General features: G+C 51.4%; 2 protein-coding genes across 4 annotated transcripts in view; one reads left to right on the top strand and one right to left on the bottom strand.

Moving 5' to 3' along the window:
• Positions 1–20,598, bottom strand: part of PLLP (plasmolipin) — a 49,440-nt gene that overhangs the window by 18,721 nt on the left and 10,121 nt on the right. The window contains exons 2-4 of one of the 2 annotated variants that reach the window (XM_025889149.2): positions 15,127–15,300; positions 12,846–12,968; positions 9,933–11,766 (exon numbers count right to left, since the gene is read on the bottom strand). In XM_025889149.2, coding sequence (XP_025744934.1) covers positions 11,650–11,766; positions 12,846–12,968; positions 15,127–15,300 — 414 coding nt within the window. In that variant the 3' untranslated portion in view covers positions 9,933–11,649. Of the gene's footprint in view, positions 1–9,932; positions 11,767–12,845; positions 12,969–15,126; positions 15,301–20,598 lie in introns of those variants that run through there. The other variant, XM_073880264.1, reaches the window with a different exon arrangement.
• Positions 1,568–8,467, top strand: ARL2BP (ARF like GTPase 2 binding protein). Of its 2 annotated transcripts, none has more exons than XM_025889145.2 (6): positions 1,568–1,917; positions 2,648–2,709; positions 4,665–4,771; positions 6,111–6,196; positions 6,410–6,506; positions 7,048–8,467. In XM_025889145.2, exons 1-6 carry the CDS (start codon positions 1,880–1,882, stop codon positions 7,147–7,149), a joined length of 492 nt encoding a protein of 163 aa, XP_025744930.1. In that variant the 5' UTR covers positions 1,568–1,879; the 3' UTR covers positions 7,150–8,467. The 2 variants fall into 2 exon arrangements, with proteins under 2 accessions (XP_025744930.1, XP_025744931.1); XM_025889146.2 differs by lacking the exon at positions 1,568–1,917 and adding an exon at positions 2,012–2,324.

Below are 20,598 nucleotides of genomic sequence, written 5' to 3'. Positions count from 1 at the left end.
TCGTGCTCTCTATCTCTCATTCTCTCTCTCTCAGATAAATAAATAAAATCTTAAAAAAAAAAAAAAGAAAAAGGGTGGGCAAGTTCATTTAGTCCAGAAGAAATAAGTGGTTTATAGAGAAAAACAGATCATGAGGAAATGCTGAGGTTGCTCTGAGCCGCAAAACCAGGGCCTAATTTAAATTTAATTCAGTCTAGTTAATCAGCAAACCGTTATAGATACCTGTCTTCTACTTGGTGGTAACTATAGTACCTCTGAGAACTGATCTCATTCACCCTGGATATAACAGTGTCTTGGTAACCACTTTTAGTTCCAGAACCCAATGTTATCTATTTTTTTTTGTATTTTATTTGAGAGCGATAGAGACAGCAAGCATGAGTGAACAGGGGAGGGGCAGAGGGGGAGGGAGAGGACAAGCAGATTACCGGCTCCATCCAATGACCCGGAGATCACCACCTGAGCCAAACACAGAGTGGATTGCCCAACCAACCAACTGAGCCACCCAGACACCCCTTCACTATTTTATATCCATTCAAAATGTCAATTCATTCAGGCCGGCCATCTGACCCTCAGATCAAACCTAAGCCAGACCTTAAATCACTCTAGACATGTACCACACATTTGGCCCAAGGGTACAATGGCAACCAAAGACACATAACACCTAGTGGTCCAATCAAAAGAAATCAGCTCTAGGGAATCCTTTTGCAAAATTTGGCAGTTTGGGAGAGGAGTTTTCCTGGAACAAAGTCATCCGATTTCTGATTACGTTGATTCAGTGACTGTCAACTTTTATCTTGCCTAATTAGCCAAGGAACTAATAAATGCCAAATAATGTTTATGATGTGAACATTATCTTTTGTGTGACTATTATCTTTATGATGTAAATTACAAGACTTCTACTTCTTGCGGTGGGCGTTCTTTCCACAAAAGGGAGTAACTGTCTTGAGAATCAGAGGTCTGCATTATCTGATTCAAAACCTAAAAAAAAAAAAAAAGCTAAGGGATTGGCTCCCAAGAAATCTGCAGTTTACAGTGCTCTTAAGACCCACTTTAAACGATTTAATCTTCTTTTTTAAAAGATTTATTTTAGAGAGAGAGCACAAGGGGTTGGGGCAGAGAGAGATGGAGAAAATCTCAAGCTGACTCCACGCTGAGTGCTGAGTCCCACGCAAGGATGAATCTCAGGATCCTGAAATCATGACCTGAGCGGAAATCAAAAAGAGTCCCACCTCAAGGACTGAGCCACCCAGGCGCCCCCTATTTAATCTTCTTAAATCCTGTAATTTATTCCCAAATTGCAAGTGAAGAAATTGAGGCTCTTCGCTTCCATTCCTTTCTCCATAAAATGGGGGCAATGTGAGATTTAACCGCCACAAAGAGAGAGAACACTCCCATAACCCCAAGCGTCCCCTTGAGTCTCAAGAGGCTTCCCCTAGCGCCTCTCAATCCCTTTCCCTCACTTCCTCTCCCTACCTTTGCCCCGCCCCCGGCACCAGGCAGCGCGCACCTGTGATTGGCTCTCGGGAAGCGGGAGGCGGCAGAAGGGGTTTTGGTGGCCATGGTGACGGGAGGCGGGGCGTGGGGCCGGGCGGTGGGTAACCGACGCCCGGACCCCACAGCGGCAGCGGCGCGCACTGAGAGGCCTGGCCGGGTGTGGGGTGCCCCGCAGGCGCGTGGCCGCTGCCGGGGAGCCTGAGGCCCGGGCCTCGCACGCAGGGCCTACCCGGCTGCGCCGTGAGCGACCGCGGCGTCGGCGGCGAGGCCTCCTAGATGCGCGTTGGGACTCTACGGAGTAGAGCGGAGGCTGGGCCCGGGCCGCGAACAGGGTAGGAGGCCGACCGGCCCGCTCTCCCCGCGGGTGGATGCGGCGGCGGCGGCGATGGACGCCCTAGAGGAAGAGAGCTTCGCGCTGTCCTTGTAAGTGACGCCGCCCGGCGCTGCCGGCCCTCGCCTGGGCCTCCGCCCTGTGAAACGGTGTCCTGGAGGGGTGGGATGGGGGTCAGGGACCGCCCAGGATCCGCCCCCGTTCCCGCCGCTGATTTCGGGGCCGCAGCGACCGCCAGGTTCAGGCCGGGAGGACGGGAGTGCGGGGAGAGTGTCAGGCGATGAGCGACGCCTCCATCACAGTCCCCCCGCCTCGGACCCTTAGTCGTCAGCAAAACCTGGCAGCTTTGAGCTGGGGTCAGAGGACCTTCCACCACCACCACCTCCACCATCAACTCCTTCGGGGACTCCTGAGCCGATTGCCCCCCAGGCCAGTATCTCGCTGGCGCCCGGTTCACGCTCACAAGCCGATAGGTGTGGGGGGTGACAGCGAAGATGCGGTGAGTAAACCTGAAGGACAAACATGCGAGGAGCCTTAAGATGTGCCCTGCGAGCCGTTGCTCCCCTTTATTTGTTCCTTTTGTGGCTCCTTGTGTCCTAACAGGTTTTCCGAAAATGGAGCCATTCAACTTTGATGTCATAAATGTGTCAAGCGGGTTTTCCTGTTCGGAATTGCTACATTAGGCAATAATCATTCTTAATTGGTTGAAGCTGGGTGATGGGACGTTGACTTTGCTGTTTTTAGGCATGTTTGAAAATGTCCCTGATACACTTTTTTAAGCGAATTCTTTGAAAGAGCACCTAATCCAGTTATATTTTTCAGCTCTTCCGCCTCTGATGCAGAATTTGATGCTGTGGTTGGATATTTAGAGGACATTATTATGGGTAAGCTTCCTTGGGCCTCAGTCTAACCTGTGCTCTAAATTTAGTTCTTACACCCTTGGGGTTTGGAGAGTTAATATTGAGAGAAAACAGCAAGCTGAATATAAATTTTAATGTAGCACAGAGTATTATTAAGTAAGCCTTACTGTGATTTTAGAGGCAAACATCCCTCATTGTTTTAACAACTAATAACCATAGCTTCAGGTCCTGGGAGGGACTTACTCAGGTAATGGGGCCCTAGACTTTAGGAGCCTCTTGGCAAAACTTCAGGAGCGACTGACCTACTTTATTTCAGAGAGTAAGAGGAATTCCATTTTTCAGTTTTGAGCTTTAACGTTTTCATGACATGAACCACAGCATAATACCATAGCCATAGCACACGTGTCTATAAAGAAAATAAGTGCCATACTTCAGCTGGTTCTGTATTTTCCTGGGTTCTGAGTTCCTCTTTGTGCATTCATTTTGGTGCATACAGACCTGCTAAGTATAATAAGCAGTAACAGGCACCCAAGGTTTAAGACAAATAACATGGGAGTGAAAAACTTTGAGAAAACTTTTGAGTTTTCTTTAAATTAGGCAAAAAAAAAAAAAAAAGGACTCCATTATTTTGGTGGTGTTTCATAGTCTAGTCTAGTCTGATAATTACTGACCCAAGCTTTTTTATCTTCAGGTCCCAAAAAGGTTCACACCCTTAACACCTAAATACAGAGGTTTCACCAGTAAGCCCTTTTCCTGTGTGAATCTGAGGGTTTCTGGGGAATCCTCAGGACTACTTTTGAGTTCTTCCATCCATTTGGGCCCCTGTGTGCCATGGGAAAAGGGGCCTTTTTTAAGTTCAGAGTATTTATCCTAAAGGCTAGGTCATTTGTGAAGCTTTCCTTTTATTTTCAGAAGTAATATTCTCTTCACTTGTTAAAATTCCTTATTTCACATTTAGGTGTTTGCTATAAGCTAATCTCTACACAAATCCTCTGAATTCCACCTGGCAATCCTTTATGATAGGTACTCTGATCATCCTCATTCGCTAGTTGACGGAAGTGGGGCTTAGAGATACTAGGAAATGTCCCCAAGGTCACACAACTTAAGTGACTGAGCTAGGATCGGAGCCCATATGCTTAACCACTACACTGTTTCCACCATAGCTGCTGAAATCCTATTAGAACCATCCTGGGGTGCCTGGGTGGCTCAGTCGGTAAGTGTCTGCCTTCGGCTCAGGTCATGATCCCAGGGTCCTGGGATCGAGCCCCGAATCAGGCTCCCTGCTCAGTGGGGAGTCTGCTTCTCCCTCTCCCTCTGCCCCTTCCTTCACTCAAGCTCTTCTCTCACTCTTTCTCTCTCAAATAAATAAATAAAATCTTTAAAAAAGAGAGAGAGAACCATCCCATTCCTTTGTGGAAAAGGAATGTGAAGGCGTTCCCAAGCCACTGTTTGGGTGTGTTTAAAATGGACCAGAGGATGGTGGTAATGGTTGCACAACAATGGAGATGTACTTAATGCCACCAAACCACACTCAAAAATGGTTAAAATGGTGAATTTTATGTGATTAAAAATATTAGTATTTGTTATTAATAAAAAGACTGGATTGTGCTCTTTGAATGTCGGTGTCCTATCGAATACTTCCTTTTTTTTTTTTTTTTAAAGATTTTATTTATTTGACAGAGAGAGCACAAGCAGAGGGAGAGAGAGGGAGAAGCAGGTTCCCCGCTGAGCAAGGAGCCCGATGCAGGACTCGATCCCAGGATCCTGGGATCATGACCCGAGCCGAAGGCAGCCGCTTAACCGGCTGAGCCACCCAGGCGTCCCCTATCGAATACTTCCTTAAAACATCTTTAGTTTTCCCTCTCCTAGAGACCAGCCACTGAGAAAGCAGTTGTGCTGGCACAGAATTCCTGCCTGTATCAGTCAGAATGGTTTTTAGTCTCTACTGAAAAGCATAAAATTTCCCTATTGTGGTTCAGATGACGAGTTCCAGTTATTACAGAGAAATTTCATGGACAAGTACTATCAGGAGTTTGAAGACACAGAAGAGAATAAACTCACCTACACGCCTATTTTTAACGAATACGTAAGTGGTTTTGTTTCTCTCCCCGGAGATTAGGAGTTCTTTAAAATGTGAATTTAGAACCAAAAGATGTTGACGTTTGCTGCACTTTTAGAAGCTGCCACCAATACCTGCCAGGAATTGTTAAGAATCCGGTCTAGTTTTCACCTCCCATTGCTTTCCTCTGCAGTGTTTGGTGACTTTTGTCCAACTTCTGTTTTAAAAAATGGCTTGATCATTGTCCTGTTTTCAGTTATAATCAGTTATAGTATATGGGTTCGCAATACCTTGCATTCATATGCTTTAACCTCTGGTCTTGCACACACTACAGTTTACCCTTAAACAATGTGAGGAGGGGCACCTGGGTGGCTCAAGTCGTTGGGGCGTCTGTCTGCCTGCTACTCCCTCTCCCCCTGCTTGTGTTCCCTCTCTCGCTGTGTCTGTCAAATAAATAAATAAAATCTTAAAAAAAAAAAATGTGGGGACTAGGGGTCCCGATGCCTGTGCAGTCCAAAATCCCCACATAACTTCTGACTCCTCAAAATGTGACTACTAATAGCCTATTGTTGACTGGAAGCCTTACCAATAACGGAAATAATTGATAAACACATATTTTGTATAGGTATCCTATACCGTGTTCTTATAATAAAGGAAGCTAGAGAAAAGGAAATGTTATTAAAATCATAAAGAAAATACAATTAAAGTCTTGTATTTATCAAAAACAAAACCCACATAATATGTGGAGCCACGCAGTTCAAACCCTTATCCGAGATCATTAATTAGTTGGTGAGGAGACCAAGACTAGAACCCAGGAGTCTCAACTCTGGACCCTTAGGTTTTTCCATTGTGCTGAGGCCTCAAGTAACCTCCTGGAAAGATCTCGTCTGTCTGAGCAAAGGTTTGATCCTCCAGACTTTCTTAACCTTAGAAACATGGCGGACTCGACAGTTTTCTCCAGACGGGCCTCCACTTATAAGGAAACGGATTACCTGCAACAATATGCTTCTTTTGTACCTTCTTTTTACGGATTCCATCTACCCAAGAAAAAAGGTCCTACTTACTTCATTCCTCGCTTCCTGCCATGGGGGGGGAGGGGAGCCCTGCTGCCCACCGCCTCCACCTACGTGGGCGCGTTCGTCTTGTCGCAGTGCCGTTGCCTGCGCAGCCGCTCTCCCGCGTGGGCCAGGGCGCATGCTCACTGAGGACAGGCGCTGTATTTTGGTTCTTTGGTATCCCCAGCGCTCAGCATGGAGCCTGGCTCGTAGAATAGGCTCTTAGGAAATGTTTGCAAAGCGCTAGAGGCCGGGCTTTCTGGAAAGCAGCCTTGTTTTCCTAAAACCAAGATTCCTTTACACCGTGACAGATTTCTTTGGTAGAAAAGTATATTGAAGAGCAGCTGTTGGAGCGGATTCCTGGATTTAACATGGCAGCTTTCACCACAACTTTACAGTGAGTTGAGCTTGACTCTGCGTTTTTTTCCCTCCCCCTTCCTCCTCCACTCTGAAAAAAGACCATCCTTTTTCTTTATTGCATGAACATGAAGGTTGAGAGCACTTGGTGGTCAGGTCCTGGGGTGGGAGGCCCTCAAAAACCCTCTAGTGGAATCTTGAAGAGACAATCGGTTTCAGTCTTTGATGAAACAGCCATCCTTTTCTTTTGCAGGCACCATAAAGATGAAGTGGCTGGTGACATATTTGACATGCTGCTCACGTTTACAGATTTTCTGGCTTTTAAAGAAATGTTTCTGGACTACAGAGCAGTAAGTCACTCTTGCTCACTTTGTCAGCCACATCGCACCACTGAGCAAATTCCAAGTAGACCTGTCAAGCGCAGACCGGCTGCCAGGTTTCTCCCCACGATTGGCCAGTGTCAGTCTGGCAGCTAGCAAGGTGTCAGGAGCATAGCTGCTTTCCTCCATCAGGGACCCAGTACCCTTATTGAGGGACTGCATGCTTAACGTTTTGTCACAACAGGTCCCAGGTACCTCTTACTAGACCCTAAATAATCAAAAGGACAAAACCGAAAAGCAGGTCTCGTTCCCTTGCCTCTCTTATAATGCAGGCTCTTAACAGGAAAAAATATATTTCAGTGAAGAGAGGGAACACTTTTTAAAGAATGATGGGGCCAGTGCTGAACAAGAATGCAAAATAACTTCCTTCCAGCTCCAGTCTGCTCCCCTGTGGCCCATCCTCCCAGCCCAGCACCTCCTTCCCCATGCCAAGGCACGGTTCTGAGCTAGAAAGGACTTTTTTTTCCCCTCCTATTCCTTGCCTCTTAGGATTGTTTTTTTTCTCATGCAGGAAAAAGAAGGCCGGGGACTGGACTTAAGCAGTGGATTAGTGGTGACTTCATTGTGCAAATCATCTTCTGTGCCAGCTTCCCAGAATGACCTGCGGCCCTAGGTCCCACCACCAGGCAATGCGATCTTTCTGGACGTTGCCAGCCAGTAGACTGGAAGAGGCTCTGGCGGTGTGACAGAATACATGTTGGAAAGACCATTCTGCAACTCCTTATTAATGTTAAGTATTGATGGGTTAGAAGACAATCGTCTGACCCTCCTGAGACCCTGAAGCACCTTCTCATGTTCAGTAATCCTAGCACTCCTCCCCCAAGCAGACCCCGCTCAGGCCTCTTCGTCAGGCTCCGCCAGAGCAAGCCCAAGGCCAGCATTGCCCCTTCCCCAGCATACGTGTTGGTAGGTCAGCAGCATTTGGAAGAACCCGCCATCTCCAGCCCTGCAGGCTCTGCATGTCCTCCAGGCTTTTTGTGTGCTCACACAGCCCTCTGTATTCAGTCTCTCAGACTTGCAGCCTCAGTGGGCTTTTTGCCTGTGGGGTAATGTGTCTCTAGGCTGTCAGTCAAGCCAGCTGCCTGCCCAGCTGAGCTTTCTGCAGCTCATCCCATTCCAGCTAGTTAGAATCAACTGAGAGATGTCCCTTGCCTGAAGCTACACGTGAAAATCATTTCCTTGTCTTATTTTGCAGTCCTTGCATCATTGCCTTCTGCTGGTCCTGATGTGGTCTGTTTCTAGAATTCTCTTAAGCATTTTTAGAAAAATATTTTTATAGAAAAATACTCAGGCTAACCTAGTGGATATAATCTTGGAGCTTCCACGATTACCCACTTAAAGATCAAAGTATTATATGCTGTGTGCTTTTTAGCTGTTAGTGCTATGAAAGCAAAAATGCTTTCTACGTTGGCCTTCCCGGTTTACTGGGTGCCAACAAGTGTGTGCTTATGCTGGAAGTAGGCTCAAAGGTCTTCCTTTCCTGCAGCATGTTAAGTGTTTGTATAGGTTTGCTAAAACCCTTTCTGTATAAATCAATTTGTTAGGTTTTCTGTTGGGGCAGGGTCCCTGTAGTTCCTTCCTCCTGTCAAAATCTCCCTACCAAGATGGTGTTCCACTAAGCTAGTTCAGCATGAGTTAGGAGAGAGCAGACAGCTCTGGTCACCTGTATGCTTTGATTTAGCACAATATTTCATAGAAATTACTGACCAGAAAACACAGATGTCACATCTCTAGAAAGAAAGAACATGGTATTTCAATTCCCAGTGTGTACCCTCTATATTGTTTTTAAGTAAAAATGAGACTCTATACTGATTTCAATCACCTGTTCTGGTTTTAAAGTATGAGCTATATAGACTTTTTCTGTACTGTTGTGTGGCGCTTATTAAATACTTTTTTGTACCATGAGTAAACCTGGAGGTGCGTTGCAAGAACTGTGATTCTTCACAGGGTCTTCCCTTCTTTACTGTCACTGCTGCCATTGGGTCACTGCTACTCTGGTCTTTCACCCCTTTCAAGCCGAAGACTTCCCAGCTTTTTCAAATGCTGCCTCTGTTGGCCTTGCTTTCCCTTCTTGCCCTTTTGATAGAGGCCTGCGCACGGTAGGCCCAGCGTGTTCGAAGTACTTGATGAAGACCTGTTGGTCTGCTTGGTGGGGGGAAAAAGCCATGGATGTCGACAAGTCCAAAGAATCACTTACGAAAAATGAAAACAGAGGCAAACGGTTTTTTTCCACTCAGAGGGGGAAAAAAGCAGGAAGCCTGTTGTAGCTAAATATTAGCAGATAGGCTTTCTGATTTCTTGTAAAACAAACTAGTGGGGCGCATGGGTGGCTCAGTTGGTTAAGCATCTGCTTTCGGCTCAGGTCATGATCCCAGGGTCCCAGGATTGCGCCTGCATCGGGCTCCCTGCTCAGCAGGGAGTCTGCTTCTCCCTCTCCCCGTGCTCATGCTTGCGTTCGCTCTGAAATAAAATCTTAAAGAAAAAAAAAAAACACCCACCAACTAGAAGCCTGTCTGTCCACACAGGAACTTCTGTTCTCGTGTGTCACCTCTGAGGGCCTCAGGGCGACCGGCCTCAGAGACAGCTGCACTGTTGTACTGCTGCCGCCTCCGGCCTCCTCACCCGTGGAAAGCAATATTCACCTGAACTGCGGGGTCGAAGGATGGGGGTGGGGCAAGGGCTAAACCAAAAGGGAGGAGTCTGAGCACTGACATCTGCAAGGGAGTAGGCTGTTGTAGCAGGTCAGAAACCCTGAACACTTCCTTAACGATTTGGTTTCCTCTTTAGCCTCAAAAGAAAATGGGTTGATCCTTAAGACTGAACTCTTCTCTGGTTGAATTCTGGAACAACTAGAAACTGATCAAATTCTGAGACACTTGAGAGTAAAAAGGGCTGCTGTTTGTGTTTCCAACAGGCAGGAACTGGGCCTGTCCGGGGCTGACTGGGATGTGGGTGTCTGGCCACACCCCCAAGTCCCCCCCCCTTCCAGCTGGAGTTGCCACATCCGTGCAACTTTACAGCAGCCACACACCGCTGTCCACAGGGCTGTCCCAAGACCCCACCCCCCCATACCTGAGATCACAGAGAGCACCAAACTCTCTACTGTGTTTTTCCCTCTACATCCCCCCCATGATAAAAGTTCGATTTCAGGGGCACCTGGGTGGCTCATTCGTAAGTGTCTGCCTTCGGCTCAGGAGCCCCGCATCGGGCTCCCTGGTCGGTGGGAAGCCTGCTTCTCCCTCTCCCTCCCCCTGCTTATGTTCCCTCTTGCTGTGTCTCTCTCTGTCAAATAAATAAAATCTTAAAAAAAAATTCAATTTCAAAAGGCATAGTAAGATAAAACCATTCTAACAATATACTGTTAACGAAAGTTATGTGAGCGTGGTCTCTCAAGATCTATTGTCCTGTACTCTTCTGATGACGGGAGCTGACACGGCACCTACAGGAGGAGAGGGGAAGGGAAGGGAAGGGAAGGGCGCAGGAGCTGGGAGCAGAGCGACCTTGCTGTCAGCCTTCTCAGGAGGATCATCTGCTTCCTGACTACCGCTGGTCACAAGTCACAGAAACTGCAGAACCCAGAAAAGGACCCAGGGGTGCCCAAGAATGCCTTCAGCTGATGATTCAAAGCATGTTACTTGGTGGCAGCAAAAGCACGAGCTCAGTCAGAAGGATTGCCCCTCGCTGGGGTCTGCGGCAGCTTCCTGGATCAAGCGTGGCCGTCGGCTTTGATGACATGCTCCCTGAACTGCACAAAACCTTCCAGGGAGCTGACAGGAGGGCAATCTTGAGTCCAGCAAGATGACCTAATGAGCCTAAAGCTAGAGTCATGATTTAGTGTTCAGCTGAGACCCTTGGGAGAGTAAAAGGGGCCGTTAAACCTGTCGGGACACACGGCATAAGGCAGGGCTGTACCCGGCAGGGCAGGCAGGAAGTGGGTCAGGCCGCCTTGGGTCAAGGACATCACGGGTGCTGCTGAGCACCTCCAGAACGGGACTTGCCCTCCACAGGCATCTGGAACCCCTGTCACTGCCATCCTTACCTGCACCTTCCCAGAATTTATAAGCATCTACAACCAGGATTACCCAACACCTTTTCCAAATAAGTTCTTCCATTTTTATTTTTGTAAAAAAAAACCTCAAAAACAAAGTCACCACCAAGCACAGGACAACTCACCAGGCAAGGTCCCGGTTCCCTCTCCCTCCTCCATGGCCCCTGTGCCTCATCAGCAGGGTCAGGGAAGCAGTCAGCATGGTTAGCTTTTCCCCAGGGGAGTATTACAAACAAGGGCTGGGGAGAGGGATGAAGGCTGGCTGGCTATTTCATCACTGAGAAGTTGCTTCCAACCGATTGTGTGAAATCACTCGTACGTTTGGAATGCAGGAAAGGAAGACCATGCTGTCAGATACCATAACCCTCTTTCCATAAAGGTCTCCCTTGAAGCAGCCTCTGGTTTGGGGAAGGGTCAAGTCAGAATTGTGTTTTAAGGTGGCGGTGGTGGGGGGCACGTGGGTGGCTCAGCCGGTTAAGTGGCCAACTCTTGATCTCAGCTCAGGTCTCAGTCGTGAGTTCAAGCCCTGCACTGGGCTCCACGCAGGGCATGGAGCCTACTTAAGAAAAAACAAATTGTGTTTTAAGGAATCAGACCAGTTTCGAAAACTTGCTCTGCAGTCCCAGAACAAAGACTAAGATAAATACACGTAGCTTGTTAGGCTTATTCTATGGAGGGTCAGGGGCTGCAGGTCTGGAGTCCTTGTTAGTGTACTTAGTGTTGGTGAGAAGCCTGGGCCCCAGCCTGGGACACTGAAGTAAAAAGACAAAGCAGAGACACTGACAGCCTCATATCCCCTGTCACCTTCCACTAAATACAGACGATGGGCAGACGGTCTCGGCCACCGGCCTCCTTCCAGCCCCTGTGCTTGCTGACTTGGGCCAAACCAGAGGATGGATCCTGATTCCTCAGGAGTGCTGGGTGAGCCCGAGTCTGACGAGCAGAGCAAGTGTAGTCCCTTCCAGGCCAACTCCACGGAGGGCTCAGGCCTCGGGCTCACGGGCCGCCCCACACTGGGAGCCGGCTACAGCCTTCAGCCCCAAGGTGGGCCATGGCATGGGTGGTCTAGGCGTAGCCCCCAGCCATCTGACTGGTGGCTGCATTGCTGCCCACTCCCCGCCAGGCCTGGAAGCTGAAGAAAGCGCTCGCTCCGTAGGCAATCATCACTAAACACGAAAAGAACTGGAAGAGAAAGAAGACACCAGAGCTGAGTCGGTGTGCAGTGGGGCCGGGGGGGGGGGGGGGGGGGAAGCCCAGGGGGGACAGATACGAGCCCCAGACAGCCTCAGATGGGCACACAGCACAGCCGGAGTAGCGCCCCCCAGTTAACTAGAACAAGCCACTCTGGTAGCCACGCCAACTCCAATTAGCCACACATTTCCTACGTATTTGTGGGGGTGCCGACGTTACGTTCTTGTGGGGGAAACCATGACTAACCACGCAGGCAAGGTAGGTCAGACTGTGACACGGGCAACTGGACAATGTGCTGAGAATGACCGAGGGGTAGGAACTCCTTGAGGCACACATCAGGGACTTAGTTTTAAAAAGACAACATTCAAAAGGTACCCAGGAATTTTCTGGAATCAGTTCAAAGGTGCCCTGCAGCCACATTCTGAAACTGAGGAAACCCATGCCCTGGTCTCGTTCCTGCCCTACCCTGGAATGTGCCTCTGTCTGTTCACTTCGCTGAGCCTTAGTTTCCTTGTCTGTCCAGATGGGACAGGACTGGTAGCTCCTGTCCCCTCACTGTGGGCGTCAGGGGGTCCTGTGAGAAAGTGTCTGTGCAGGGCCCATGGACTGAGGCGTGACAGGTGTGGACACGGTCACTGGTCTGCCCCTGGCTGCCTGATGTGGATGGAGCCCAAGTCTGGGCTTCCTGAGAGCTGTAAATCCCCCCAAATGATTTCAACCAAAAGGTTTGCATGCGCCCTTTTCAAGAAGGGTGGGCAGTTTTTAATGGATTCTCCAAGGGGGCACAGGACTCTAAGTCAGTATGGAGCACCTGCTTCCCAGCAAAGTTCAACAATGAACCCAAAACCTCTATTTACCATCAAAAGTATTTCCCAAGCATTCCAGTTCCTTGAGGTTTACTGCTAATTATGGAAGACAAAGCTCAGTGTCCCTGAAACCCCCGAGAAGGAGGTCCCTTGGGGGTGGCAGGTGCTGGCCTCGGAGAGTGGTGAAAGTCCAGGGGCACAGACTTGTTTGACCCATTCCCCGCCCCCATCACTGCCAAGGGCGCCCCCAGGAACCATACTCACAGAGGCCGCCGCACGCTGGTTATAGGGCCGGGTGCCCTTCAGTGACGTCAGCTCGACGGCAGCAGAGCAGGTGATGAAGGCCGTGATGTAGAGAACAGTGGCGCCCACATTGAATATCATTAACTGAGGGGTAAGGGGAGAGAAGAGGCTTAAGACGGCAGACTCTTCCAGTAAGTGTGGAACCCCTCGGCTCCCCCCGCCCCGGCACACCCCTTTAGTATCCAGAACAGGGGCTGGGGCTCAAGGATGTGGGCAGATACTATGCTCCTCGGGACGGCAGTCCACATGGGGTCAACCCGGAGGCCATCTGAGCGGGGAGCGTAAACACATGTAGGGCTTAGAGGGGAGGGGAAATGATGAGAAGGCCTGAAGTGATCTGGTCAGGGGGCAGTGACAGCCCCACAAGGCAAAACCCCATTCCCAATGGCAGGAGAGCGAGCCAAGGCCATCTCTGAGAGCACCAGCTAAAGAATTCCAGGGCCATACTCTTCCACGCAAGCTTGGCCCCTCTTGGTGCTGCATGTCTTGGTCCTGAGGCTGGCCCTGGGAAGACCTCCCATCCCTCTCTGCCTCCAGGGGGAGGAATCTGGGTCTGCCTTTGGGCCACATCCTAGGCTCAAGGCCACCATATCAAATGCCAGGGTGAGGACCCAGCAGAATTCTGGGCCACTCTGGCAGAAAGGACCCTCAGCTGACATTCAGGCCCGAGTCCCATTTCCCCAGTGCTGGGCCCCTGGAGCCAGTAAACAGCCTTAGCAGAGACTGCAAACTGGTGGCCCTCAGGAACATTTGGTTCAACCTATAGATTAAAAAAAAAAAAAATTACCAACATTCTAAAATGAGATTTCATATGAAAAGCTGACGATCTCATATAAAACTTTCCATCTTAAAATAGTAAGATTTGGCACCAAGGGGCCTGCACTCCCACTGAGGGTAGGAGCCAGGGAGAGGTGGTTCCCTATGGAGAGACGGGTACAGGTTCTCCAAAACCTCTTCTTGACCTATTTCACTCACTCACCTTGCCCAGGCCCCATAGGGGGCTTGTAGCCCCCATCCCAGAAAATGCCAATTTGACAAACCCAATCCAGTCGTCTCTAGATGCAGTCAAGCCTTATCTGCTAATAGGCCAGGAGTCTAAGAGACACTGCCCTGCTATCCTGGCCCAGGAAAGGAGCCTCCTTCCAACAACAGCTGGTGGCCGGAGCCCCAGATCTGTGCTCAGAGACACCGAGGCCCCTGCCATCTTGGGAGATTTCTTTCTTCAAAGCTCCTAGGACATGGGGCCGGGGCTGGACCCTAGCCAGGAAGTCCGGCCGTCCCCTCCTCATCCCAGGATCTTCCCTCCAAGCCCAGCGCCCACCACAAACACTGCCTGGCTCCTGCCAGTGATGTCAAGATCTAACAAACCCGTTCTGTCTTGAGGATGACTCACGTTTCCTCAGTTTAAACAGTCATTGAATTCCAAACAATGCCGCCTAGTCCCAGCCTTGCTTGGCTTACAATCATGCGCCTCTCTTGCCTCGCTGCTCACTGAAAAGCCTCAGACCCCAGCTGCAGGAGTTTTCCGGGTCAGAGAGAAAAGCCCAGCAAGCTTTCTGTATCTGGCCGGGGTACTTCCTATGGCCACTCTCAGCTCTGTGTCCCGAGGAGACTGACCTGAACAAAGCGGGGAGGCCACCCTCTCCTGGGCTGTCGGGGCCTCATCCTGGGTAATTCCTGATAGCTCAGCCCAGCCTCCAGGCCCAGGGCTGCCAGAGTCTGACAGACCCCCTGCAACACAGGTTCAAATCCCAACTGCCCCCCCAAACCAGAAAAACACTTTCAAGATTCCAAATGCAGTGGGTTCTCCATTCAAGAGCCCGTCATGGGGCACCTGGGTGGCTCAGTGGTTAAGCATCTGCCTTTGGCTCAGGTCGTGGGATCGAGTCCAGCATCGGGCTGCCTGCTCAGCGGGGAGCCTGCTTCTCCCTCTGCCTGCTGCTCACCCTGCTTGTGCTCTCTCTCTCTCAAATAAATAAATAAAATCTAAGAAAGAAAAAAAAAAGAGAGAGAGCCCCTCACTTCTACTCCCTTCCCTGAAGAAAGCCAAGCCTATGTCCTCCCTAATTTGTGGCCATTGATCCTCCCTCCCCCACTCAGCTCTGCAGCTGGCTGAGGGCCAACCCCCACCAGCCCCTTCTCATGTAGGGAAGGTGGCTCTGTCACAGCTGCTCCCAGAGGCAGAGGGGTCAGCCTGGAAGCAACACCCCCCCTCCAACACCATGCTCCCACTGGGACTCACCACCAGCGGCCAGGGCACCATGTACATTTTCATGTGCAGCTGAAACAGGTAGAGTATGAAGAAGACGATTGTCACCAGCCAGAGGAAGACAGCCACGAACATGACCCAGCCGTAGGCCGGGTACAGGTGGTACGGGGTGTCGGCAATCAGGGCCCACACCAGCAGCCCCAGCACCTGGAGGGATAAGACAGGGCCAGGGTCCCCCAGAGCCCCCACCACTCTGGCTGGAGGCCACGGGGCTCCCTCTGCAGGACACATTTCTCCTTTAGTCAAGAAATATTTATTTGGCGGGCGCCTGGGTGGCTCAGTCGTTGAGCGTCTGCCTTCGGCTCGGGCCATGATCCCAGGGTCCTGGGATCGAGTCCCACATCGGGCTCCCTGCTCCGCAGGAAGCCTGCTTCTCCCTCTCCCACTCCCCCTGCTTGTGTTCCTGCTCTCGCTGTGTCTCTCTCTGTCAAATAAATAAAATCTTTAAAAAAAAAAAATTTATGGGGCGCCTGGGTGGCTCAGTTGGTTAAGCGACTGCCTTCGGCTCAGGTCATGATCCTGGAGTCCCGGGATCGAGTCCCGCATCGGGCTCCCTGCTCAGCAGGGAGCCTGCTTCTCCCTCTGACTCTCCTCCCTCTCATGCTCTCTGTCTCTCATTCGCTCTCTCTCAAATAAATAAATAAAATCTTTAAAAATAAAAATAAAAATAAAAAAAATAAAAATAAAAAAAAATTTATTTGGCTCCTAGTGCATACCACTGTATACCAAGCCCTTGCCTGGTAACTCCTCCTTTTGGGTCTTAGCTGAAATGTTGCATGCTTCCCTGCTCCTCCAGTCTGGGTTCTAGAACCTTCTTTTGTGCCCGCCTGACACCCCCCCCGCCAGGCACCCACACCCAGGACCAGGATTCTGTTTCCTTCCCCTGATTTGAGTTCCCTGAGGGCAGGAAAGTGACTGTCTCATCCACAGCTGCATCCGGGCGGCCAGTACACCTCCCACGGAGCCATCCTGGCCTCCTCCACGGCTTTCACCCCCTTCCTTGCTGCCCAAGATCCCCGAGGCTGGAGCATCCTCCCTTCTCCATAAGGGCATGCTTTGGAATCTCTGGAGCTAGGCATGATTCAGCGCTGGCTGCTGAGGCAGGGAGGGTCTAGCAGGGGGCTTTGGAGAAAGGCTCCTTTGCTGATGATGAAGATGCACAAAGACAACTGTCCCTCTTCTTCCTTGGACGGCATCCAGGCATTGTGGCAGCAAGCCTACAGGGGGACCCTGCCACAGCCAGAAAATGAGCCAACCATCAGATGGCTCACAGAGAAGAGGCTCAGGAGCCAGATCCATCTCTGGCTGCCTGTTCTGGAGACAAAAAGTCCCCTGGCCGAAAGCTCCTATACCAGCCCCTGGAGAGCTGGTGCTCACCCTGGAGCACGGCCAGCACTGAGCACCTGCTGCACATTCCCGTCCCAGTGCCCCTGCCAAGGATCAAAGGGATGTTTCCGTACCCATCCCCCTACATGTGCGCAGTCAGGACAGGAATGACCTTAGCCGAGTGGGCCAAGAGTCCAGAAATCCCTAGGAAAATGTTCCTTTCTCCTCCTCCCGCCCCTCCTGCACAAGAGGCCGGGGAAGGGTGTGGTCGGCTTTTTTCCCACTGTGAAGTGCGAGGTGGAGCCCCAGGCCTGGGAGCCAACAGCTGGGCTTCAATCCTGCCCTGGGCAAGGAACTTTCCCTCTCTGCGCAGCTCCCCTGGGGCAATTCCAGTCTCCCCGCCAGAACACAGGTCCCGGGAGGAATCCGAGCTTGGTCACTGCTGTATCTCCAGGGCCCAGCGGTGCCTAGCACATAGTACCTGCTCAATACATATGTGCGCAAAGCTAATGAGTTTCAGTTTCCTTATCTGTGAAATGGAGGTCAGAAACCTGCCCTGCACGGGAAGCAGGTGTGAAATTGTTGAACGCACTGCTGGCCTTGCCCCCCTCCACCCAGGGAAAGGTCTCAGCCCATGGGGGGGCGGGGGCGGTGAGAAATGCATCCACTCCTTCTCTCCAGCAGGGATGCCACCCACACGGCACCCCGCCGGTCTCAGGGCTTCCCCTCTGCACTCCCCGCCACCCACCAGAGACGGCCTGGCAGCGGCCTGTGCGGCTCACTCTGCAGGCGAGGAAGGCGGGACAGGTGGCAGGGCCCTGCCTGCAGGCACACAAGCCAGGGGCAGAGCCCGTGAAGACCCAGAGCTGGGGTGTCTCAGCCCAGCACCCCCACCTTTTACCACTCATCCTCAGGACACCCTGCCCGAGACAGACATATCAAGGGGGCCAAGAGCCCCCAGAGCTGGGTGAGGCCATTGCTCTGAAGGAGAACCACCCCCCCAACTCAGCACTTTGCAGGCCCCTCCCAGGTGAGAACTGGACTCGCCAGGGACAGTCATCTTTCCACTTCAGTCAGAGTCCTTATGAGCCTCCAGGCCAACGTGCTGCCTGTTCCAACCACCAGAAAGGGAAATTAGAAAAGGCACTGAACTGAAAATCAAGAGAAGACCAATTCGGGTTCACCTTAAAGTGCACCTACCAATCATCGGTATGATTACTCCTAGATTTGGCCGCAACAACCACTGAACGCCCTCCAGCTCTGTGCCAGGCCTCAGGTAAGCCATGGGGTTCACAGTGGGTTCACGGTTTCCCCATGACCCCCTCATCGGTTGGTACTATGTATTTTCCCCATTTTCCAAACAGAAGCTCAGAGGAAAATGTGTCTGTAGCCGCCCAAGGTCAGCCAGGGGGTAAGGGGCAGGGCAGGATCGGAACCCAGATCTGGCCTTCTCTGGAACCCAGACTAGTGAGAGTTACTTAGTGATGTGTGAAAGACGAGAGGACACCTGAGCTGTCTCCTGGCTCTGCCCTGCCCTCCAGCCCAGCCCCGGTCTCCAGATCAGCCAAGTGCAGCCTCTGAGAGATGAAGCCGCCAGATAAGGAGCGGGAATTTCTGGGGTTCCTCCTGGCTTTGCCAACCTAGCCCTGTGCCCTGGGAGCTGCCTCGGTTTCAAGGTCCGCTCTTCCCTCAGAACCAGACAGACTGGTTTTTCCCGTCCACTCTCCCCCAGCCCCAAGAATCTGAATGGCGCACCCCAGCCTAGGGCCCCAGGGAGACCCCACCAGGACAGGGCGGCCCCACATACGCCGACCCCTCGGCTAGCTTGAGCGGCCTCCTTTCCCTCCGGCTGTGGACCCGTCCTCCAGCCGGAAGAAGGGGCCAGAGGACTTGTCCTGTGGTCCACGGTGCAAGAGTAAACCCCACTTGGGACGCCTGGGTGGCTCAGTCATTAAGCGTCTGCCTTCGGCTCAGGTCATGATCCCGGGGTCCTGGGATCGAGTCCCACATCGGGCTCCTTGCTCAGTGAGGAGCCTGCTTCTCCCTCTCCCACTCCCCCCTGCTTGTGTTCTCTCTCTCTCTCTCTCTCTCAACAAATAAATAAATAAAAATCTTTAAAAAAAAAAAAAAAGAGTAAACCCCACTTTTCAGAGAGAGGGGGACAGCAGTAGGTAGCCAAGGGTGGAGGGCAGAAGAAGGCCACCTGTCTCCAGGGCCTGGCCCAGGCCCCTCTGTCCAGGACAGTCGCCTTGCAGCTCGGATGCCCCTCTCTGGGATCATTCATTCAACAAGTATCCATTGGACACGTACTGCCTTGTGAGCCAAACAGACAAATAGCCCGGCTCTCCCATTGTTCCCTCTCTCCTGAGGGGACCCAGATAAAAGCCCAATGCATTGGTGAATGCAAGTGAGCCACGGGGTCACTGCTATGGGGAAAATGCAGCTGAGAAGAGACAAGCAGTGGGGTCATTTGCAATTTCAGGTCAGAGGCCAAGAAAGATCTCACTGGGAAGGTGACCTGTGAGCAGCCGGAACAGCAAAGACTGAGGCTAGGAGAGAGGCGTGGAACAGATTCTCCTTCAGAGCCCCCAGAAGAAACCGACTATGCCAACATCTTGCGAACTTCTAGCCTCCAGGACTGTGAGACAATAACTTTCTACCACCTGAAGCCTCCCAGTTTATGGTAGTTTTGTTTTGGCAGCCCCGGGAAACCAGTACATCTTAGCTGCTCTTTGACAGCAGACGGATGTCATGATCTGACTAACTGTGATACTGGCATCAGTTTTGATGGAAGGCTGTCCTACTAACTCCCTGGGTTCAGGCTCTGGCCCTGCCAACTCACCGGCTGCGTGACCTGGGGCAAGTTGCTGAACCTCTCTGTGCCTTAGGGTCCTCATCTTCAAAATGTGCCTATCTCAGGGGGTAGTTCTGAGATTAAAGTAATATACAGGGGCGCCTGGGTGGCTCAGTCATTAAGCGTCTGCCTTCGGCTCAGGTCATGATCCCGGGGTCCTGGGACCGAGTCCCACATCAGGCTCCTTGCTCAGCAGGGAACCGGTTTCTCCCTCTGCCTCTGCCCCTCCCCCTGCTTATGCGCTCTAACAAATAAAAAATCTTAAAAAAAATTTTTTAAAAAAAGGTAATATACGTAAGGGACTTAGATCAACACATTCTACGGTCATTATCAACCTGAGAGGCTGGAATGTGGGTTTTCCAATCCATTCTCTGCCCACGTTCCTAAGGTGGTAGCAGTAATTGTGTGCGCAGTTCCTAGGGGTGTGAGGCCGCACTGAGATAAAGAATATATCTAAACTTAAGCACCAGGCACGGTGCCTGGCAGCTAAAGGCCCCATGCCAGTGTGGGCCCCACCTGTCTTTCAGATAAGGCAGCCGGGCTTATCTGAAGGGAGGCCCCAGAAGGGCAGCCCTGCCAGGACCAGCCTGGCCCAACCAAGACGGCCTCCTGGAAGGGCACTCCCTCTGTTCCTCACAGGTTAAGGAGCTCTGGGGAGAAGCCCTCAGCCTCAGACCTCAGTCTTCCCCTCAGTACAATGGGAGCAGGGAGGTTCCACTTAGTGCTCTCCCAGGCTCCCTTCAATCTGGGCCTGACACTCTTCAATTGCACACCTCCCCCAGGTGGGCCCAGAACCCTCTCCCCCTGGTACGGGAGGGACTCCACCAGCCCCAGCACTAAGCTGTTTTCTCCCGCCCAAAGACAGTCACCCTTCTAATCCCTCTCCACTTCCTGGGCTGGGTGAGACCCTTGTGGATTTGCTGTGTGACCTTGGGAGAGTCTCCCAAACTTTCTGGTCTGTTTATTCATCTGACACGTGAGAGGGTTGGGCAGGTACACCCATCCTGGTCACCTCACAGGCATGTCATTGCAGGTAAAATGCCATGAAGGAAAAAGTCAATAGCTGCAGTGGTCGCGTGTGGTATGAGGGCTGTTGGGCTCTGGGGAGGGAGATGGGGGGGTGTACCTCCTAGAGTGGGGAGCCTCCAGGAGGGGCAGCACCTCAGGGCCTGGAGGCTGACACCGGGGACTCAAATTCAGCCAAGGCAGGTGGGTCACAGAAATGGCCAAGGCGGGGATTGCAGAGCTGAGAGCAGCCTGCTGGC

The sequence above is a fragment of the Callorhinus ursinus genome, unplaced genomic scaffold (assembly GCF_003265705.2).
Source record: "Callorhinus ursinus isolate GAN/ISIS: 27379988/994484 unplaced genomic scaffold, GSC_fseal_2.0 scaffold37, whole genome shotgun sequence".
NCBI lineage: Eukaryota > Metazoa > Chordata > Mammalia > Carnivora > Otariidae > Callorhinus > Callorhinus ursinus.
The sequence above is the reverse complement of the archived record's forward strand: the minus strand, read 5'-3'. Positions and strand labels throughout refer to the sequence as shown.

Coding starts and splice junctions, on each gene's coding strand:
- ARL2BP (XM_025889145.2), top strand. CDS start 1,880: ATGGACGCCCTAGAGGAAGAGAGCTTCGCGCTGTCCTT. Junction 1,918..2,647: donor GAGAGCTTCGCGCTGTCCTT/GTAAGTGACGCC, acceptor TATATTTTTCAG/CTCTTCCGCCTCTGATGCAG. Junction 4,772..6,110: donor CGCCTATTTTTAACGAATAC/GTAAGTGGTTTT, acceptor ACACCGTGACAG/ATTTCTTTGGTAGAAAAGTA.